The sequence below is a fragment of the Rhinolophus hipposideros genome (genome assembly GCF_964194185.1).
Source record: "Rhinolophus hipposideros genome assembly, chromosome: 14".
Lineage (NCBI taxonomy): Eukaryota > Metazoa > Chordata > Mammalia > Chiroptera > Rhinolophidae > Rhinolophus > Rhinolophus hipposideros.
Window position 1 is genome coordinate 17382897 of NC_138060.1, and position 23328 is coordinate 17406224.

General features: G+C 40.0%; 1 protein-coding gene across 1 annotated transcript in view; it reads left to right on the forward strand.

Moving 5' to 3' along the window:
• Positions 1 to 23328, forward strand: part of ERC2 (ELKS/RAB6-interacting/CAST family member 2) — a 931911-nt gene that overhangs the window by 374448 nt on the left and 534135 nt on the right. Inside the window, 1 exon segment of the mRNA XM_081072100.1 lies at positions 4409 to 4576. Within this exon segment, the coding sequence (XP_080928226.1) occupies positions 4409 to 4576 (168 nt within the window).

Genomic DNA, 23328 nt, shown 5'->3' on the forward strand with positions numbered 1-23328 from the left:
AAGAAATTATTCTAATACTTTGAGTCATTTAACACATCATACTATAAGTGCAATCCATGTTGGGGATGGTGGATTTGGGTGTGTGTTGGGAGTAGGGGGAGAGATGCTCCTTCTTGTGGTCTCTTGAGGTTTTTTATGGAGGTTCTGCCATCTTGTAGCTCCACCATCTGGAAAGTGTAGCCTCCAAGATCTCTGAGGAGGAGGAGGAGCAGGAGAGAGAGAGAGAGAGAGAGAGACAGAGAGAGAGAGAGAGAGAGAGAGAGAGAGGTGACATGGACAGGAAGTGATGTATATATGTCACTTTTGCTTACATTTCATGGATAAAACAAACGGCCCCATCTTCCCAAAAGGCAGCTGGGAAGGGAGATCTTCCCTATGTTCAAGAAGGAAAGGAAAATTGGATGTGAGTGAGAAGTAGTGGTTACTACCACAGCAAGTTTTAGATTTTAGGTTATTTTCAGTGTTTGTGTCTTCGGAAGCTGTATACATTATACATACTTCCAACTTTGAAACTGTCTCCATATTTGAATGATTGCAAGTTGAATCAAATTCAAATATGCCCTTAACCCAAGTCTACTATTAGGAAAAACAAACAAACAAAACTTTGAATGTGAAATAAAACTATATTGGGATCTTTTGTGAGTGTTCCAGTTTCATTTTCTTTTAAAGTTGTTCTTTGTGATAGCATGTTTATTCAATTCCTGAAGCGTTGTCAAGTAAGTAGTATTTAATCTGTGAAAAATTTCAAGTGGCCCCTTTTTCTCTCTCAAGTGGTTTTTTTCCCCCCTCAAGTGTTGCTGTAGTCATTTTAAAATCGAAACGAACCGTTTGATTTTAAAAAATTATTTATGGCACATCAAGTAGCACTTAGTGTTCTGTCACAACATAGAAACCGTTTCTGAAGGCCCATGTAAAATATGGCAGAAAGGTCGGGAGGCTTATGTATAGAACTTCTACAAACATACCTCACCATTGGAACTGGTTATAATTCCTGGGTGCTGACATGAAGATTAATAATGTTTAACTCTGATTTTGGCAATTTTTGCCAATTTCATTGCCATGGTCCTTTTCTTTCAAGTTATTACCTGGAACTGAAGTGATAACAAATGTTTCATGTTTTATACTGCCAGATAAAAGGTTAAATTTTCATATATTATATGCTCTTACACACACACACACACACACTCACATACTCACACTCACATAAACACATGCACAACTGGATCAGAAAGAAATGAGTAATTCTCGTAAAATGAAAAGATTGTCCTAGTTTTTAACATTAGGTGACTAGTTCCCATGCGGTTAAGTCATATGTAAAAATTGGAAATTCAACCTAGGTATAGGTCTTTGTGCACTAACTATATCATACAGTTCTAATTTTCTTTTGTTTTTCTGGGAAATGATGGTGCTTTTTGCTTTGCCAAGTTTTATTATTGAATCAACTGCCAAAGTTTAAGAGAGAGAGTCAAGGACCCTTAAAATTATTTGGTGTTGAGTGAAGAGGCAAAGAAAAGTATTTCATATTCCCAAACATTTTAACTTTTATATCTCTACCTGATGTTGGAATATAATCTAAACTTCAAGGCTTTTCTGATTCTTTTTAGAATGATGTACACTGTTGAGTGAAGTCCAAATATTAGTGAGGGGAACTTTACTCCTACTCATTGATACCCAGTTTGAAAGGACATATTCTAATTTTTAATAGACTATATTCTTTCTTGCCTGATCGTCCCTGTATTTAAACTTCTGTGCATCAGAAGGCCTGTGCGCCTGCTTGTGGTTTTGTACCATCTGGAAGTTAAAATTTGACTTTAGAAATGATGTCATACTTGCTTGCTGCAAACTGGGCTAATGTTGGTTGAGAATTGGATACAGTTCAGGTCAAAGTTTTGTCTTTAAGAAAAAAAGGCCCGTAAGCTTCGTTTCTTGATTGTAGGAGACTGCAAAGCTGTGAAGACAGAGTGAAGGTAATTGAAGGGCACGATTCAAATTCCTTTGAAGCTAAGTACATGCTTTTGGGCGCATGGAAAATAAACTCCAAAGCAGAAGATCTCAGCTGGCACAGAATCCCTCCTGCCATGTAGAGTTTGGGTATTACGAGTAGTGTGTTGATCACAACCATCCTTGCTCTCTATTTTATTCCTGGAGAAATATTCTTCGCGCTAGGGTTGCTTTTTCTCTCTTCTGGGCTGAGGAAGATGGCGGCAGAGCACTGATAGATCACGCATGGTGAGAAGGTGCTGCAAATGTTTAATGTATTACTCATCAATACGGAGTCTTTTCTTCTAAACTCTTTTCAGCACCACTCACTACCTCCCATATTGTAATTTATTTATGTCACAGTTTTGGATATTGGGCATTTCCTTTAGTTCAGATATAAACCATCAGTCTTTCTTAGCTAGAATGCAGGGCTAATGGGACCAGTTTCTTTTCAGATTCACACTGAGTCCTGGTCAACGTGAGGGCAAATCTCTACAAATGAATGTAACCCCTTCTGACCAAGCTATAATCTGGAGTGCTCAGCATGCCCTGCCGATTCCCAGGGAACCCACCAAATGCCATTCTTTATGTATAAACTAAAAAGCCCATTTGTTCACCAGGTATGATGAAAACCCAAAGTCGAGTAATGGTGTTTTTCTAGGTTGGTAGGTGAAGATAACGTTAAACAAAGATAGTCCACTTCAGAATTTGGGACGCTTACACTTTTGTGCAATTGCCATGCACGTTCATTTAGGGAAGGGAAGATCCCTGTGCACCTTCCCGGCCCCTAGAGCTTTATGACCATTGTGTGAGAAGAGGCTTAGACATCAGATGTTAGAAGAATCTGCAGTTCTCACCCTCTGCAGTCCCAGAATGTCCATCCTTGCTTGTAATGCAGTCAGGGTCATTCTGCTACCCCTGGCATTGTCACCCCTTCCCTTGCTGGGACCTCCCAGCTTCATCCTCTCTGGGACCGAAACTAGAAAACTCTCCTCTCACCCACCTGCCTGTCACCTTTGAGCTTTAGAAACACAACTTTGATACCCTTTTCTTGGAAAGGGTAAGAAAAGGAGATTCTACCCCAATAACTTTTTCTTCTTTATCTCTAATATGATTATTCTTCCATGATGTACTCTATTAAGACTGATTCCTGCCTTTAAAATAATAAAATGTGAGGAACTTAAGAGACTATCTGTTCCACCTCTTTGTTTTATGAGTGGAGTAACTGAGGCTGGAAGCCTGGGTGGGGGCAGTAAGTTATTTATCCTGATCCTCACAGCTGAATAGAAGCAGAATCCAGCTTAAAACTTAACGTCTTCTTTTCATTGTTCCACATTGAGCTTTTGGACTCTGTGTCCTCATAGTACTTACATATCTATTTATTTTGGCTTTTTATGGTATTCCTGCATCCTTTTTTTTTTTTAACTTTTATTCCCCCCCCTTTTCATCCAAATTTTACTTGCTGTTAGTGTAATGAGCAAAATTTGCTATGAGATGCAGCAGCCCCCTCCATGTCCCTGTGTCATTTCTTCTTCCCCAAGACAACGCATTTTAACTCTTGTTGCCTAGTTTTGGTTTTTTTTGATATCTCTAAATAGCATGCTTGTGTCACTACTCCCTGATTGTTCATGTGCTACTATCTATGAAATCCCTGGTCTGGAGGGTGCGTATTGGAGCCTTCTATCACCCCAGTACCCCCCATCACCCATGTCGATGTTTTTACATATGTGGTCTTTGGAATGTTACATTAAAAAAAATAAAGATTCTTGGCATTTGAAAAGCAGGAATTGTAATAATCTGATTTTTGAGCTAAGGTAGAAATAGGACTTTTAGGATTTTTTTTTGTATACTTCGTCTATTTTTTTTCTTCTCCCTTTTAGTATTTGGAAAACAGTTTTTCCTAAAGCTGGTGAATGGTTGTCATTTCCACATTTTCTTCTTCCAGCGGCAGCATGTACTTCCTCTTGGCAACATGTATTTTTGTAATTTAGGAATGTTTCTTCACAAGTCAGCCTTGCTCTTCCGGAGGTCTGAGGCATGGCCAGTTGTGTCCTCCCTATTCCTGGAGGAAGCTGCAGAGGGAGTGGGCACTGTACCCACCCGCTGGGCTCTCACAGCACAGGGGATCAGTGTGCTTTGTCTCCCAGCATCTGCTTTCACAACATGGAGACACACTATTACTGCATAGCATCTTATTTCATATAAATCTATAGTAAAAAATATATCACTGTTCGGATACACACACAACAGGACTTTGAGATAGACACAGACTATTTAAATGCTGGGCATTGACTTGCCTATGAGCAGTGGTTTGGTCACGCTGTCCTGAGAAGGCGTACTGCTTTCCTGCGCCCTCATAGGGCACGACTAATGGATACTGATAACCTCTGTGTCAAACCACGACCCTCTTTCTTTTTCCTGATTTCAGGTAGATGCGCTGAGATTACGATTGGAAGAGAAAGAATCTTTTCTCAATAAGAAAACAAAACAGCTGCAGGACCTCACGGAAGAGAAGGGGACACTGGCTGGAGAGATTCGGGACATGAAGGATATGTTAGAAGTGAAGGAACGAAAAATCAACGTTCTTCAGAAAAAGGTGAGTAGCTGACATAAGCCCTTCAGGTTGGGAATTGGCATCATCCATGCGTTGTCATTTCAGAGAAATTTTTGAGCGCATTGAAAAGAAGAAATTATTTTTTTAAGAATTTTAGATTAGGAAGTATAAACTTTTAACTTACTGCTATTGAACTTACTCATGTAACTTTTAGCATGGCCTAATGACTTTTCTATTCGATTACCTGAAAAGTAAATAGTGATGATTTTTTTCATTTGTCATCTTAAACAGAAATAATCGTACAAATTTAGATGAAAGTCTAAAATAATAAAAAGTCAAAACAGTTAATCTGTCCTTTTTTCTTACAGAGAGTTGAGCAAAAACAAAGTATTTTGTAGGTCGTAAAGGTATTTTAGATGCATGTTGTATTGGCATTAACTTTAGTAGACCTTATTCTGCCAAACCAGTGCAGATTTTAGCAGGGATTGTGTGTGTGTGTGTGTGTGGGGGGGGGTTGTTTACATCCATTACTTGATTGGAATCAACGAGAGAATATATAGCAAACCCTGACTACAGTGACCTAACACAGAACATGCCTGACCTGGTAAGGGCCCTTCTTTCCTTCCTTCTTTCAGCAGCTCATTTTCTCCATGGTAGGATCTAGATTTTGTCGACAGCAGTCCAATTTCCTTTTGGAAAATTCCCATTTGCTACTGTGTACAGTTTTGTGGAGCCATAGAGTCCCCTGCCTTCCCCTAGGAAAAGGGTAGACACAAAGTGAAACCAATACTTGCTCTTTTAAGAAAAAGAAAATGCATTATAAAGACATAGCGTTCTCAGATTAACAGACAACCAGCATGGACACGGGGCAGTAACCAGTGGTAGGCAGCAGGAGCTGGCTGGCAAGGGCACTGCCATAGGCTGGCATGTTGCCAGGCACCCATGCTACAGCCGTAGGCAAATGGTATCTAACTGGCCCCTTCTCTTGGAGTCATTTGCCACTATCATCTCTCCCTTTGTTGATATGAATAGCATCCAAGTTGTTTTTCCTGCTTCTATCCTTACCTTTTCTATAGCCTGTTCTTAAGGCAGACGCTAGAGCAATCCTTTTAAAACATACAATTCATACCACATTCTGAGCAAAACTTTCCAGCTATAACAACCAGCTACGTAATTTGTGGGGCCTAGTGCAAAGTGAAAATGTGGGGCCCTTTGTACAAAGTTGATTGTAAATTTCAGGGTGGGAGCCATCGCAGAGCATTAAACTAAGCCTGGGGCCCGTCTGAATGTGGGGCCCCGTGCAGCTACACAAGTCATACCCCCATAAAGCTGTCCTCATCCTGACTGGCTTCCATCTTCACTCCCAGGATATTGGTGATCTGAAGGATCATGTTATTAATTTGTTTCTGTCAAGATCTTTAAAGACAAAGCCCTGGTCATTGGTGCCCCCTCTGAAGCTCCGGCTAACGGATCCAGATAATTAGAAGTGAGCTGGGGAGAGACTATTGAGGACCCCTGAGTCAAAGGGGCAATCCAGGGCAGGTGGGACTAACAGAAACAGTGACAGTGGCAGTTCTTGGAAGATGTACTGAGGGTTCAAAACAAGTCTTTTCGCTTAAAATACCCATCAGAGCGTAATAACAAAAGCTGTCATTTATTGAACTTATTTATGTTGAACACGGTATGCTGGATACTCTGTTGTGCTCTTCGCCTGCACTGTTGACCTTCTCTTGACCGTCACCCTGTGAGGCCGTTTCAACCCTAAGGAACTGACGGATGCGGAGGCCTGTGGTAGGCTTGCCAGAGGTCATACAAACTAGATACCAGGGTTTTGTTGTTGTTGTTGTTTGCTTGTTTTGCTTTTGTCTTTGGGGAAAATAAAATAAAATGGTTACTGCAAATTAAGAGAATAAGGCTCATTTTCCTGTGAACCTTAAGGTTTTTGATGATGGCACCATGTGTGAGAGCAAATCGAGGAAAACCATCGCAATTGTTTGTTTTACTAGGAGGTGAGACTAGAACTCTCATTCTTGAGAAATAAATGGAAATAGTTTTCTCAGTAAAGATTTTGAGAAGGCACTTTCAATGCAAAAGTGACAAATGACCACGTTTGATGATGGGTACATTTTGTAAAATTTTAAAATTTTCCCCACAGCCAGACTGAAAGGTTTGGGAACCAATTTGGAAGTTCTAGAACAAAGTTAGTCATGTATTAGGGCTCCTTTGGGCAACATAATCACAATTCCAGTTATTTAAAGCATCTAGATAATGGATTTGGAAATATTTTATGTGTATTTGAAGGGGTTGTTCTACTTTGAGTTTTTTTCGTTGAGTGTTTACCAGTACATTTGGGGAGGAAATAAAACTACTGGCAACATAGCGAAGGGGCAAGAGTTCTATTATACCTGCAATGTGATGGAAATAATCCCTGAAATGCACACAATTCAGAAATCAACTCAAAATACGGAAATACTACAGAAGCTAATGGGCCAATGAATCATTGTCTTTGGGATTGAAGACTCCTTCAAGTTTTGACCACATTTAGCATAATTGGCTATTTCTGGGCAGGCCTGGATTGAAACAGCATAAGCTTTAGGTTAGGGTGTGTTGGCATGTAGGAATAATAAACTCATGTCAATGTCAGAGGTGGGGTATTACTTAATATTTCTTTCTCATAGACTCTTTGGCAACTAGCACTGTGTTTTGATGCCAGTAGAACTGGGTATGTGCCTTTCATAGCCGTGTTTAACCTGGCAAAGCTAGGCTTGCACCTCATATCTGTCAGCTTTGCCTGCGGAGCCCTCAGAAGGTCTCAGAAGTCTTGTGTACCCCATAAGCCACGTGGACAGGACACATGTCTGGGAAGCAGGGTACATGTCTGGGCACAGTGCTCTAAGCATTTTCTCACTTGAGGAAGGAAGTGAAGTTGAATAAGCAGAGAATCCCAGGTAGCAGAATATCACCGATCGAGCTTTTGTCGGAAAACAGAAGTCATCAAGAATGGGTTTGGGGATCTACCATCATGTTTTTGGCTCTACTCCATAATTCCAAGACATGGAATTCTTTTGTAGGGGACCAAAAAGTGCATGCAGGAAAATTGTTTAGTGGAATATCCCTGTGTGGCTATGATACGGAAGTCAGAGGAGCGGCACAGTTTTCATGCTGCAGCCATAGCATTCTGTTCTCATACCCGAACGTAAACTGCAATTGATGAAGTGCTACCTGACTATTGAGTTTTTGTAGGAAATGTCATAAAATCTTGACAACATTGTACATTTGGAAAGTATATAATGCCCAGGGTTTTAGGACATGGTAGTATTATTTGAACCAGATAAAATTCAGACTGTTATGTAGCCCGTAGATTCTTGCAACATAAATTTGCTACCCAAGATATTGTTTAAAAATCCATTAAATTGGACAAAAATTCTATCTCCGTTTTCATTTGAGGTCTCAGTTCCACAAGCAATGTGAATTTATAGAGCAGAGACACTTTATTTATTAGAGGTAGAAAAACAGATGGTGATTTCTCTGGAAGCCAAGTTCGCTAACTGCCTCGTGGGCTTCATGGATTGCCCTGTGGGTTGAAAAGTGCAGGGAGTGGTGCCTGTAGTTGGCTCCTGGGAGTGGTATCATGGACCTGCCCACTTCAGCAACCTTTTTCTACCCATTTCAAAGTGTGGTGGTGAAAATTCTGAATAACGATAAGCTCAGAAGTAAGGGTGCTACAGGAGTATGGTTATTAGCATATTGGGTTTTTTTTCATGAAGTTTATATAAAAAAAGTAATATCTGAGAAGATGACTGTAGAACATAGAGATTTCCACATCAGTGTAAAATTGCCATAAGGCACAGAGGACTGTTTGAGCTCTTTCTCAGTGTTTAAATATCCAGCTGAACGTTTGTATTTGTTATTGGCAAACCTCATACTTTTTTGAACATGTGCAAAATCATGCTCATTTTGCATTTACTGAGTGTTTCCTCTGTGTCAGTCAGCCACCACTCTAGGCCCTAGAGGTTGAAAGAGAAATAAGACACTGTCCACTCCCCAAGAAGCCGACCGTCTGGTTGGGGGGATAGACGTGCATAATCATAAATATAAGTGCAGCAGAAAGCAGTGTAACAGGTGACCAGAAGCAAACAACTTGATGGGTGTAAACAGCAGAAGGTAGTTCTGGCTGCCTTAAGCAAAAGGGAATTTATTGCAAGAATATCCAGAGTCCCAGTACCTGGCCAATAGAACCAGATTAGGGGTGATCAAGAACGAGGACAGCTCTAGGAGACCAACAGAAGCAGATAATGCCATGGTTTTATAACCAGCAGTGTCTGGTCGGGTATCTTCCCTGTTGATGACTGCCCTCTTACCCTCCTCTCTCTGCCCTGACATCACACTGTTGGCCAGATTTCAAAGCCCTAAGAGAGGGCTCCAGCTTTTACCCAAGTGCCTGTCACTGGCAGGATCTAACCAGAACCCTTCTAAAAGGAATCTGGGCAATGTGGTTCTAAGCTTTACACCTGAGCTTTCCACTCAGTTCTTGTGTCACTTACTCAGGGGAGTCTTTGCAGACACTGCGGGCTAAGAGAGGTTTGACACTGTGAGAGAGCTACTTTCTGGCTCCGTTTGAAATTATGCATCCCTTTAGCAAATGTTGGCCTCCCTCCCAGAGCTAAGTTCCTTGAGTGCCCCAACCCTGATCATCAAGATACCTCCAGTTCCTTGCAAAATTCTTGGCAGGTGATGGTCCTCAATTAATACTCATTGGGTGGATAAATTGTGTCAGCAAATTCTGAATGAATGAGAACTTGGGAGAAGAGAAATCACTTTGAGATCCACTCTTGGCCCAGAAAGAATATGTTAGCTATGAGAAGATGCGTTTGCCCCACTGAAATGTCAGATCCACTCCCTGGACGGTGTGTTCTGGGGAGGCTGCAAGAGGGAACCATCCCATGAATAATAAAACACAGATGAGGAAATGACGGGTGCTCTACCCAGATCTAATCCCTCCAGCCTCAGATCGATTACACTGGGAAGGTAAAATGGGATGAAGGCGTGAATAAAGGAGCTTAACCACTCTTCTTTTAATTTCCTTTTCAATAAAAAGAAAATGTCAGATTTTTCGAGGGTACTGTCTTGTTCTGCAAAGGAGACTGCTTCCTCCTCCAGTTCTCACTTCTAACTTACTGGATTGCTAGATGCCTGGTATTTTATGAGAGTGATACGGTGAAATTGCTATGGTCATTTCCATGCTCATTTCCAATTATGGCCATGCAAATGCTAATTTTTATAACAAAAGGATTGTCTACAATTGATTAAGCCCATTCTGCATACCAGGTGTATACTTGTATACCATTATAGTAAACCTGGCATGTACGTACTATCATAGTCCCTATTTTTAAACGGGACACCGTGATTTAGAGAGTAACTTGCCCAGAGTCACACAGCGGGGAAGTGATGGAGCTCTCCTTAACCACACACTGTTCTGGTATCTTTCTGCTTTATGATCCTGCTTCTTTCATGAGACAGGTGGGATCATTAACTTTTAGGGATTAGCTAAACTACAATATGAGCAACGTACCTGAGGTTGATAGAAAGGATGCCTATCTTTAATACCAAACTGGCAGAGATGCAGTTACTAGATAATGTGATAAAAAAAGAAAAATAGGAAACCAATTAAATTAATAAAACATCATGTCAGGTCTGGATTTTTAAAAAAATATACATGTTAAGCCATATTTGGAAAAAAGAAAGATCATGAGGACCTTCAATTTCTGTTTATTTTCCCCCCACAAGATTCTGCATGTACCATTCTAAGCCATTAGATGGTTTTGCTGCTGCGTTTTCAAAGGATTGCACCATTTCTGCTCTCATCATAGTTTCACTTTGTTTTGGTTATTGGTTTAAAGGACTGAGACCGCAAAAGATGGTTTGAGAAATCTAAGCAGCTTTCCTGGACTAGTCTCACATGAACTCATGATTTAAGAGACTCCTCACCTAGTGTGGGAAGCTGTTCCACTTTGCAGGGAGCTGGTACCCTGAGGTTTGACCTTGGTCTAGGCGAGCTCACTCTGCATCTGAGGCCAGGAACTGGGATGGCATCCAGGGGATGGAGCCGCAGCCAGGGTGACCGTGGGTCGAAGGCGGTGGTTCTCGACCTAAGGACAACTCACAATCCACCCTCTCCTCCCCAGGAACTTTTGGAAACGTCTGGAGATAGTTTTGGTTGCCACAGCTGGGGGATTACTACAAGCATCTGGTGGGCAGAGTCCGGGGGGGGGGGCTGCTAAACGTCCTCCACACCCCTCTGTTCCCCACCCCTAAAGCAAATAATTATCCAGAGCAAACCCCTGCCTACGCGGGTCCTTTTCTTCCCAAGTATGACCACCCCACTCAACTTGGCTTTTTCTGCTCCCTGCCTTTAGATAGTATTTTCTTAAATGATTATTACTTACTGTAACAGACATTTCTCTTCCCTCTGGATATTAGCTCAGCTGACAAGATTAACATTTTTAGCTACACTTTTTCTCTGGCATCATTATAAGCACTTGACAGAGGTGAACATCTCGTGTATGTGTATGTGTGTGAGTGTGTATGATGTTTGAACTATTACTATTTTTATTTTATAATTTTCACACACTCATAAATATAAAGGGTAAATAGATAGCACTCTTGAACTATTAGAATAATTAAAACTGATCTCACCAGACTGATTATATCAACTGATTTGGAGGGGATGCTGGTCAGCTGTAGTATAGGGAACATATAAATAAAGCATCTGCCTGAGAACAGAGATGGATCACTCAGCTGGTATCACCCAGTTTTACATTTCTTTGGCTAAATGCCAGCATTCTAGTCATCTGGAAAAGTGACCTTTAAGACTAATTTTTTCCTGATCCCCTCCCCCCCAAAAAAAAGCCCTTATTTTAGCAGCCTTTGGGGCTGAAAATCTGATTTCTATATTTACATGTAATATATTTCCTCACATATTTTATTTAGTCATTTGGGATATGGCAATATTATTTGTTCACTGTGGACTAAATGTAGATTTAATTAAGACGTTGGTTAAAATATTTGCGACTAAGAAAGCATGTCTAGGTTAGTGTTTGTGATTTGCTAGTTTTCTTTTGAACATTGCCTTCTTCAGTTTAGAAAGTAAAAGAAAAAGCTAACTTCCTAAATTACATAATAAATGCTCTGCACATATTCTGAGTAGCACTCTCTCTTCGGATCTAAGCAGGAAATCTTTGCTCTACATGTACTACATCATGTTTTCATCATGCCATGAAGCCGATGCCCAGGGTTCTTGTGCTAATTCAATTCCACAGGACGAGTAATAAGCCTGTGGCTGCCACTCTTGGCAGGAATTATTTGCCCTCGTTGTTAGCGACAGCCTTGGGGAAAAAAAAAACAGCTTGGTGATTTCACCAATTGATCCTATTAATAAGAAGAAGTCCATTTTGCCCCAGTGACGTGGTAATTCCGAGGGTCACTTTGTGTCTCTTGAATAGAGGTTGTGGCTTCCTTGGGAAACTTAAGCTTCTTTGTGAAGCAGTGAATTCACACCATCCTTCTCCTTTGTGTATATTGCTTTTCTTCTAAAGGATTTGAAGTCGCCCTTCCTTTAGAGAGGATATTGATGAAATGAAATTTGATTATCAAAATAACCAAAGCTAAAAAAATTCACTTTCTAATGCAGCAATGAAAGAGATTTAGGGATGCCTGTTCATTCGTTCATGCATTCATTGAGTATCTATCGGCACTGTCCTCAGTTGCTGTATCTTTCTTTCTTTTTTTTTTAAAGACTGTTTTTTTTTGGGGGAAAGGGGAACAGGACTTTATTGGGGAACAGTGTGTACTTCCAGGCCTTTTTTTCAAGTTGTTGTCCTTTCAATCTTAGTTGTGGAGGGCGCAGCTCAGCTCCAGGTCCAGTTGCTGTTGCTAGTTGCAGGGGGCACAGCCCACCATCCCTTGCAGGACTCGAGGAATTGAACCGGCAACCTTGTGGTTGAGAGCCCCCTGGCCCATGTGGGAATCGAACCGGCAGCCTTCGGAGTTAGGAGCATGGAGCTCTAACTGCCTGAGCCACCGGGCCGGCCCCAGTTGCTGTATCTTTCAAACCCCTGATTCTAGTGAACAAAACCCAATGTTTTTGACTTTAAAATACATATTAAAATGGGTATGCTGACGAAGCATGGACAATCCTGAAGACAAAAAGATCTGAGAGAATGGTATACCTGGAAGAGATTTGATGAACCCTCTTAGTTTCGTCCAACCTTTTCATTTTTCCACTGAGGACACAGTTCCTGAGAGATGAAATGACAGTTTTAGAGTCGCAGAGCTAATTAGTGACAGAACCTGGGCTCTGATTTCTTCTTTGCACGCCCCGATGACATCTGTGGCCTTGAGCACCATTGCCTTGTTCTGGCCGGCATGCCTTCCTTCCTTCCTACCATCTAGACATCCAATGATACGCATTAAGCGTCTGTAATGGTCTGGTTGCTCTGCAGGCACTAGGGGGTACACAGGCTACCGAATAGGGTATCATTTCTGCCCTCTGGGAGCCCAGACTCATGGGAAAATCACTAACTAGGCAATGACAGAGGAGTGTGTGATGTGTGCCATGCCAGCATCTCACCTACTGTGGGGAGTGGGATGGTCCGGGAGGATTTCTGGAAAAGTTGATGATGAAACTGAGATGTCAGGGATATTGTCTAGTCAGAGCAGTAAGAATAGAACAGCATTTGCAAAGGTTTGGCTGGAAAAGCAACACAGTACGTTCGGTGGGATTAGAAGTAATTTAATAGAGATGGACCACACTCCCTGCCCTGTTTAGGAAACAGGTTTCACAGTTAGAAGGTTTTCTATTCTTCATGTCTCCCAGCAATCAACTATATTTTATAATTAAGGTTTGAGAGTCGTTTGACTTCCATATTCTAAATGTTCTCTTCCAGTCCCTTGTGGCTTACAAGTGGCAATAGTGATTAGCTGTGTTATTTCAAAATGCAGTTCAGGGCCAGAGCATGCTGAGAACTGATTCTTATTCAGTGAGAGAGCTGATTCAGAGCCAGGGGAGACAAATTCTCTTTCAAATAAATATTTGCTTCTGGGGTAAGACCTTATATTCTGTACTCAATTTCAGAGTGATAGATTTTTTTTTTTTTAAGTTTGTGTATAATTACTTACAAAATCCCTTGAAGGTTTAAAATAAAAATGGCCAGAGTGCCCTGGCCATAGCTGCTGCCCTAATGGGTACAGGCATCTTGACACATTTGTCAATCTCAGCTGCCAGTTGTTACTGTTTTGTGACGTGGGATTAGAGGTGGTTGAGCCTTTACATATTTCAGTCCGGAGATAATTCCATTTTTCCTTCCCACATACTCCCCGAGCCATTTGATTTAAATCAACCTTATTTATGTGGGAAGGAAAATTTGCTGTCTCTCTTACTTATCCTGTGTTTGGCAATGGATTCTTCTTTGCTCTGAAGAGTTTACACATATCTGTATTAGCGTTTATCATGTTATATTGTACAGAGAACTCCATGATTCAAAACTTTTATAATATGTGTCTAAGTTTCCCATAAGAATGAATGTAAATTAGGGGTGATGTGTTTTGGGGGCATGGCACCGCACAGTGACTGTGGCTAAGCGGCCCCTCGATATGTTCTGATGTCGCAGTCTCATTGCCATTTCCGTCCTTTTTCCTTACCTGATTATACTACGCCCTTTGCAAACTAAAAGATGTCATTACCTTAAACGGACTATTTTCACAGAAGCTGAGTTCTAAATTAATGACCCAGACTCTATGGCGGTTTGGGACGGTCATCATAGCGTTTCATCACGCTCGCCTCCCTTTGAGAATCAGCAATAGCATCAACATGTAATCAGCCCTTGGATAACATAATTATAGTTTGCAAAAGTCATTTACAATTCTAACAAAAGTGCTATGGTGGGTAAAATTTTAAGATGGGCCTGAAGATTTCCCAGCTCCCTGTGTACATTCCCTGAATAGTGCCCCGCAATGCAAATATGATGCACTTAACACCCGTGATTAGAGTCTGTCATATGGCACAGCTGACTTTAAGAAAGGGAGATTATCTGGGTTGGCTTGACCTAATCGCATGAGCCCTTTAAATCTGGAACCTAAGGTCAGAGACAGGGAAGTCAGAGATTGAAATACGAGGGGGATTTGCTGCCTGAGAAATTCTCCACTGTTGACTTGAAGATGGCGGGGGCCACATGGCTAAGAATTCGGGCCGCCCCTGTGGCCAGAAGTGTTTCCTGGGGATAGCCATCAAGGTAGTAAGGACCTCAGTCCTAGAACACCAGAAACTGAATTTTGCCAATAGCAGGAATAAGCTTAGAAGTGGATATCTCCCTAGAGCCTCCGGACCAATAGTCAATGTGGCTAACACTCCGATTGCATCCCGTGACACCCTGAACAGGTACCCCAGCCATGCAGGGCTGGACTGTGAGCTGATCGATGTTGTTTAAAGCCATCAGTGGTATTTTGTTATGCAGCGAGAGAGAACTTGTACAGGTGCATATTAAAATAAGTGTTCAGTTGTAACAAACCTTGAGTGGAAATCCAGAGGCTAGTACCTAGTAGTGGAGTGCACAGGATACTGACAAGGGATGTTGGCTTGCTAAGTGGTGTCACTTGTAGTGGTAATAAAGTTGTTTCCAGTGCCTTTGACTGCTTGGTTTAGAAATCCTGGGAGTTTTGATGAATTTTTATAATTTTAGAGGCATTTGCATTATTTCAAAAAATAAGAGTGAGCCTTTATTATACTTTTCAGATTCTACTATTTCAGGTTGCGTAACTAAATTGTATAAAAATGTGATGTTATGTGTTTGTGTCTGCTTCCCCATGAAATCCTGAGCTCTGGAAAGGAAGCGACTCTGTCTTACTCATCTTTTTATTCTTAGTACCAAGCACTATGTTTGGCACCTTGTAATAAGTGTTTAATAAGTGTTAGCTAGAAAATTGAAATTGAAATGCGTGAATAAACAAATCTGTTCAAAGTTTTGGTGAAATTCAGAGTGAGTAAACAAATAGGAATGGCTACATTTCAATAAAACTTTATTTACAAAAACAGGCAGTGGGCCAGATTTGGCCCATGCGCTATAGTTTGCTGAGCTCTGGTATAGACCACAAGTTATTATAGCCTGAGGCAGTGCTAACATATAACAACTTTCATGGCACGTTAGAGAATAAGAGAATATATATATATATATATATATATATATATATATATATATATATATTCATTCTAAATATTTGATAGAGTTGAACAAGGTGTACTTCTTTTTGGGGATATATTTACTATTTGCCTTAGACATTCCTCCTGGTATAATGGGAAGTAAGTCATTTGCTCCCAAGAGTGAAGTTTTTCCAAATTTCTGTTGCATTCTGTAGCTTTTTGTGAATAAAGTCTTAATTAAGCAAACAGGATATTCTCCAACAAATAGCACCGATTGACTCAGGGAGATACTAATTTCTTTAGTATTGAAATATGAACTTAAATTCTTTAGGTCACATATGATACTTGGACATAAAACCATATGAAGGGTAGCACACATATAGCAAGGCTCTCTCCAAATTATGAATGTTTGTGAACTTGTGAACTTTGTGAAAAGCTAGTGGTATAGACAAGGGTGCCAGCTGGGAAGATAGGAATAGATGCAAGGATCCTTTGCTGCCATTCCGTGGAAACAACACTTTTCGCTGGAGCTTATAGAGGAGCATTCTTTGAAAGAGCTACATGGGAAGTATAAAATGTGGGGTAACTGAGTGGAAGGCGAAAGGGGGCTGTCTACCAAAGCTGCTTCATCTACCAATTTGTCATCAAGGAATTTATTCTAAGAAAAAAATTGAGGTTGTAAACACAGATTTAGCCACAGCCTAGTTCATAGCATGGTTCTTTAAAAATTTTTTTGGTTGATCAGTGAAAATATTATAAAATAGAAGAGTGACCAGATAAATGATGGTATATTTCTACTTGGAAATTCAGTCATTAGAAATGATATTATAGAAGAATATTTAATGACTAAAAGATACAGGGGGTGCCAAAAAAAATGTATACAAGTGGACACTTCGGTCAAAGTTGTTCAAGTAGTAGTTTGCTGTAATCAGAAGTGTCTGGATGCTGATGGTAACCACTTTGAGCACCTCTTGTAATTGCAGGAGTCAAACGTGACTTGTATTCATCTTTTGTTACTGGTATATATTGAGTATTACAATTTTAATAGTTTTTTCCTTTCCTAAAATATATATACTTTTTTTGGCACCCTCTGTATTTATATTATTTTGTTAATCGAAATAAACTGCTTATAATATGTATGTATAGAAAATGATCAGGGAATACCTGTTTTCTCCTGCCCTCACTACCATACTTTAATCCTATTTTTGTTTCAAAAAGTATATGCAAACACACATATACATACATATATGCAGACATCAATATAGTTAAAGAGCAGGGACAGTGATAGCCCTGGCTGTGAATCTTAGATTATAGGCTCTTAACCTTAGGCAAGTTACATACATTCTTTTTCTGCCTCATTTTCCCTATCTTTAGAATGGGGATAAGCCCATATTCTCACTTTCAGTCTCAATTCTTCTCAACATAGTAGGTGTTCAAGAGGTATTTGTTGAATGAACAAAGTGCCCAACACTGTTGGTGCATAACAAATTATTATTTTATATTAAAAATCAGTTTTTAAATGCTAGACCCATTGACTAAAACAACTTGGAAAGAAAATGGAATTACTTTATCAAGATCATTTTGATTTGATTTTTAAATTACAGTAACATTTAAATACAGTAACATTTACTCCTTGTGTAGTACAGTATTGTGGGTTTTGACAAAAGCATAGAGTTGTGTAACTATCTCCGCAATCATTATACAGGACAGTTCTATCACCACAAAAACCTGTCTCATGCTACCTCCAGTGTAGTCAATCCCTCCTCCCAGCCCCCAGTCCCTGGCAACCACCCACTCGTTCCCCATCCCTGTAGTTCTGTGTTTTCCAGAATGTCATAGAAATGGAATCATACAATACAGAGCCTTTGTGTCTGGCTTCTTTCACTTAACATAATGCATTTGAAATTCATCCATGTTACAGCCTTTATCAATACTTCATTCTAAAAATAATACTTTTCAAGATAACTCCTATTATATGAAATGTTCCATATCATAACCACACAGTTCTTTTATCTCTGAAGTTGTCCTGAAGCCAGAGTGGTTACAGTATAGGATGTTAGTACTGAAGAAGACTTACGAAGCAGCCTAGTCTAACCCAGCCTGTTGAGAAGGTGAGGGGTCTGAGAGCCAGAAAGCAAACGCATGATCCCAGGCGAGCTCAGGTCGGAGTTGAGACCAGAATCCAGAGCCTTAACACTAAACTAGCAAAGTTATATTGGAAGTCAGATAAGGGTGAACTGTTCTGGTGATAGAATAGTGGAAAAGTACCTGAAGGGCAGGGAGAGTGTGTGTGTGTGTGTGTGTGTGTGTGTGTGTGTGTGTGTGATGTGCTGTGTTGAAATGAGGACATTAAATTATTTTTAGGAAGAAAACAAACTAGCACTTTCTGGTGTTTAGAATGAGAATAAAGGACCTTCTATCATCATCATCATTATTATCATTATTATTGTTATTTTGTAATACGGATGAGTTTATATAAATCCACCTCCATTTTCTAGCATTCATGGTAAACGCTGGTTTGAAGAGTAGCCAGCATATATCATAGATGTTGCTTTCACCTTTGGAGCAAAATATATGGTAATTGGCTAAGCCATTTAAACATGTAAGGTTGGTGTGATGAGCACCAGATCCCCACCAAAAAGCTCACACCAGTTCCTGAAATGTGCAGAGGTGTGTAGTTTTGTCCTGAAGCCTGAATTAGAGTCTTTTATTGTTTATTATTTATCCTGTTTCTTTTATTTCTAAAGGTATGGTACAACTTCATTTTATAAATAATTAGTTTACATGTGAGTACCATATTATATCTTTTTTAAACAAAATGAAATGAAATAGCCTTTTTTTAAAAATCAAATTAGGTTTTTAAAAATGGAATGTCTTATATGGTTTAATTATCCACTTTTAGTGCATAATGCAGTGAACAAAATAAATATTTAAACAAGTAAAATTCAGGTTTATAATATGAGGAAAAAACTTCTATGAATAACACGAGACATTTATTCACTGATTAAGTTGGTCATAGTAATCCATGTTTATACCCATGTGCGTTTCAGCTCATCATCCTCTGCCTTATTTTAATTTCCCTTTTAAAATATTTTTATATCAGTTGACTGAATGTCTTAGATACAGACTTAGGTAAACATCCAAGGTAATTTATATGTTTGCTGTGTTTACAATAACTTTAACTTAAATCTTTGGCAAATATGGCAGTTGTCATAAGGAAATACATGTTATTTGCCATGTTCAAATCTAGATTCTCAGGAACAGTTCTGGAGGAACTGTACTTGTATATTTGGTTTGGTATTTGATTACCATGTATAGTTCAAAATTGTACATTTCTGCGTGGTTATGTCTTTTTCACACCAGTGCCACATTACCTTTACTTCACTTGTTAAGCTTAATGTTTTTTCTTTGACTATTTCATTCCTTAAAGTCCCTTTCCTCCTTTTGTAGCATCTCTATGATCAAGGATATGAGAACTAAGCAGAGACGGTGCTAAGTGTTATGGTAGTTGACAAACTCGTTCAGTTAGATAAGTCTCCCAATTGGAGTGTCAGCGCGGATTAGTCTAGCCCGTGGAGAGAAGAAGAAGCTAGAAAATAATGTCCAAAATGCTTACAAAAGCAATGAGCTGTGACAAGGAAAGGGTCTGAGACACCAACGCTGTGTTGAATTGAAGGGGAAATCAAGAACGCCCATTTTAGCTATTGAAATTGCTTTACAGTGCACGGGAGGCGCTAATTTGCTCCGACATTTTTGGCAGACTTGCATGGAGTATCTGCTCAATCCTGTTGTTATTTATGTGCAGTAATGCCTGCAGCCAGAGAGCTATCTTTCTGGACTTGCCTCTTTCTAACTAAGAATAAAGGCTTGAGGAATATAGGAGATGTCAGTAGCAACAAGAAACTTGAATTCCTCAAGATAAAGACCATGGCTGGGAAGGATTGAGCAGGCAAGTGAAGGTTACTGACTCCACATTAATAATAAATTTACGAGAGTACAGAACAAATCATGCCAGGCCATCTTTATTGTTTTCTAGGTGGACGTGCAAGTTTAAAGAAAGGAATTCAATAGCTGTAATATCTGGAATTGAGTAAATCATCTAATTCAGTGTCTCCACAAATCTTTGGGGCCGTGGGGGTGGGGCAGGGGATGGGGAGAACCTCAATGAGAATTGGCTCTGAGCACTGTCATGTGGATTCAATTTGGCTCTTGCAATAAATTACAATGGAGCAAGGTCCATTGGGATGATGTTGGGATCAATAGAAGGTCAGGCTGTAACATCTCCAGCAGTGGTCTGGAAGAATGGATAACACACTTTATTAAGCTTGGCAGGCCAGGAGGTTTTGGTGTGCTGTGGTCACCATCACTGTCATTAGCCTTTATGAAGCACCTGTTGGGTACGGGGCACTCTGGGGGATACTTGAAGAAAGATAGAATATGTACAATTGCCCAATTGGTCTACCTGTTTAAAAATGATAATAGGTACAAAACAAGGCTGCCATGTATAGTGCTAAGCCTTTTGCATGGATTATTTCTTTCAATCTTATTGATAACACCTAAGGTGTTTTTTTGTTGTTGTTGTTCTTTCCATTTTTCAGATGGGAAAAGTGAGTTATAGGGAATTACTGTAGGTTATGCAACTGGTAGGTAGCAGCAATAGGGTATCCCTGAGGTAGTCTGGTTTTTATTCTTAACCACTGTCTGTGCTTATAGTATCCCTGTGTACTCATGGAGAAAGAGTATGTTCATTTGTTAGTTCATTCATTCATCTGCTCATTCATTCAGCAAATATCCTAAATGTACTTAAGCTGTCCCCGGTTTCACAGAGAAAACAGAACCTATTCAAAGATAATTTTCAAAAAATGCTGAAATCATGACTCTGATACAGCTATAAAATGAACATGTGTTAAAGATATTACTTAACTCATTAATGGATGAAGAAACCAGGCAGATGTTAGAACTGGGTAAAGAACCCATGGAACAGAAACATTTATAGATCAGAAAATGAATGTGCAAATGAAAGCAAAACTGTTTTTTCCCCAAGTGTGGAGGGAAGTCAATAAAACCTGTACTGGACAGGTCAGAATTTGTGTGTTTATAGATAAGAATTATTTTCATTGCTATGAATTATCTATAATTTACCTAGTTGTAAAGTAGCTCAAAGACAGTGAAAGACTAGAATCAGATAACCTGAAAGAATATGATCATCTAAACAATAGTTTTACAATGAAGCACAGTTTTTTCCCCACAAGACTAAAGGGAGAGAATTGTGATGTAACAGAATAGGGCATGATACGGGATAAAAAACTTAAATACAGAAAATAAGTCCAGCTCTCCTGAATTGTTAGAGAGGACTTCTGGCAAAGATAGGAATTAAAATGAGAATCTCTGAGCCTGAAGATATTTCTTCACATGGAGAATCTGAGGCCTTGAAAACTGAAGGAAGTTGCCCATAATCAATCTCCTTACTTCCTTATCTGAAGAAGCCTTATAACTTTCTGCCTTTCCATGTATATGATGTACAGTGTCTGTGTGTGTGTGTGTGTGTGTGTGTGTGTAGATTTATTTTAAGGAATCAACTCATGTGATTGTGGAGGCTTGGCAGCTCCAAAATCTGAGTGAGGAGGCGGTAGGATAGAGAATACAGAGTTGTAGTTGGAGTCCAAGGCAGTCTGCTGGTGAGCCAGGAAGAGTTGATGTGACAGATGAAGTCTGAAGGCAGTCTGCTGCAGAATTCTCTCTTGCTCAGGGGAGATCAGCCATTTGTTCTGTTGAGGCCTCCAACTGGATGAGGTCTACCCACAGGAAGGGGCAATCTGCTTTACCCAAACACTACTTACTGATTTAAAGATAAACCTCATCTGAAGGCACCTTCACAGAAACATTCCGAATAATATTTGACCAAATATCTGGCCATTGTGACTCAGCCACATTGACATATAAAATTGACCATCAAATTAAGTCAGAGGACTAAGGGGCTCTACCTGTCTAAAGGGATGATTCGGGGTGCTGGCACAGTTGATGGGGGAGGCACTGGATTCAGGTACCTGGAAAATGGTATGGTGAGCAATAGGAAGGTCGTGAATCTGAAGGTGAAACTTTTCCAACTTTCCCAAGAGCCAGCCCTGAAGTAAATCCATCGGCCACAACAGTTGTGGAGAGCAGTCACACGTCTGTACATCTGCCTGGTCAGGGTGTGTGTCTCTTTAAATTTGAAGAGGAGGCATGGGTTCAGGATGGGTTTCCAGGTAGTCACTACTTGAGAGAATGTTTGAGTGCTGGGAATTATAACTGAAGGATAGCTGATTATCGAGTCCAGGATATCTTAATATAGAAATTTGTATTCCGAATTAATGATTTGTTTTACAAGAGCTTCTCCTAATATCACATTGATTACCTCACTCGGAGGATACCTAATGACTAGAAATCAATTATTTACATAAAAATTTTGTGTGAACATAATGCAAAGAAAAGTAATCTATAGCTTTATCAGACCTCCTGGGGGCAAGATCAAGAGGGCACTTATGATGGTTATCATCATTGTAGTATTATTTTATTTTATAATACTTGCTAGTATTTACTAAGCAGTCCGTCTGTGCCAGGTGTCGTGTTAACACTTTACATGTTATGAGGGTGGTTTCCTTACCAACTCCAAGTCTTTCCTTTACTGTCACCTTCTCCGTGCACCTCACCTTGACCGCTGACCCTGACTGTTATGCAGCAGTGCAGCTTGCTTGCTCCTACCCCTGCAAGTCTTAGCCTTCTTACCTTGCTCTACCTGTCCTTTGTTTTCATCATAGTTCACCTTTCGATACAGATGTACTCTATCAGGTACTTGTTAACTGTATTTGTCTTTCACCTGCCTCCCTTTGCTGGAATCTAAGTTCCACAGTGGGAGGGATTGTGGTCTGTTTGGTGTATTGATATAAGCCCAAGTGCACGGATCAGCCTTTGCGATGTAAGAGGAACTGAGTAAATATTTGTGGAACATATTGAATGAGTATCTTAGTTAATCCTCACGACACCCTCATGTCCTGTACTTATTCCAATTTAACAGAAGAAAACAAGGTTGTGGCAAGGTCCTTTGGTGATGCATTTTAGGCACATCTTAGAGAGGCTGAAGAATCACACAGCGAAGTCAGGACCCTACTCAGTCAGCGGGGTCTTGTCACAGGCTTTCCAATTGAGAACAGTCCAGCAGTTCTGAAGATTCCACAGGTCCAAAGTAAAGCCAAGTAGCATAAAGCAACATGAGGCATGATGCTGACAAATTTAAAGAAAAAAAAAGGAGAAAAGTGTTAAGACGGGGCATTCTTGTTTAAAAGGTACAGATTTTCGTTTTGCAAGATGAAAAGAGTTCTGGGGTGGATAATGGTGGTGCTTATACAACAAGGGGAGTGTACTTAGTGCCACGGAACTGTTCGCTTAAAAATGGTTAAGGTGATACGATTTATGTTATGTACATTTTATCACAATTAAAATATAAAATTTTAAAAAGTGTTAAGATTTATTAGCCATTGTTTATGATGTGTGTGTGTATGTGTGGAGGAAGGAGAGGAAAGTGGGAAATAGATTTTTATTGGGGCAACGGGAAGCAAAA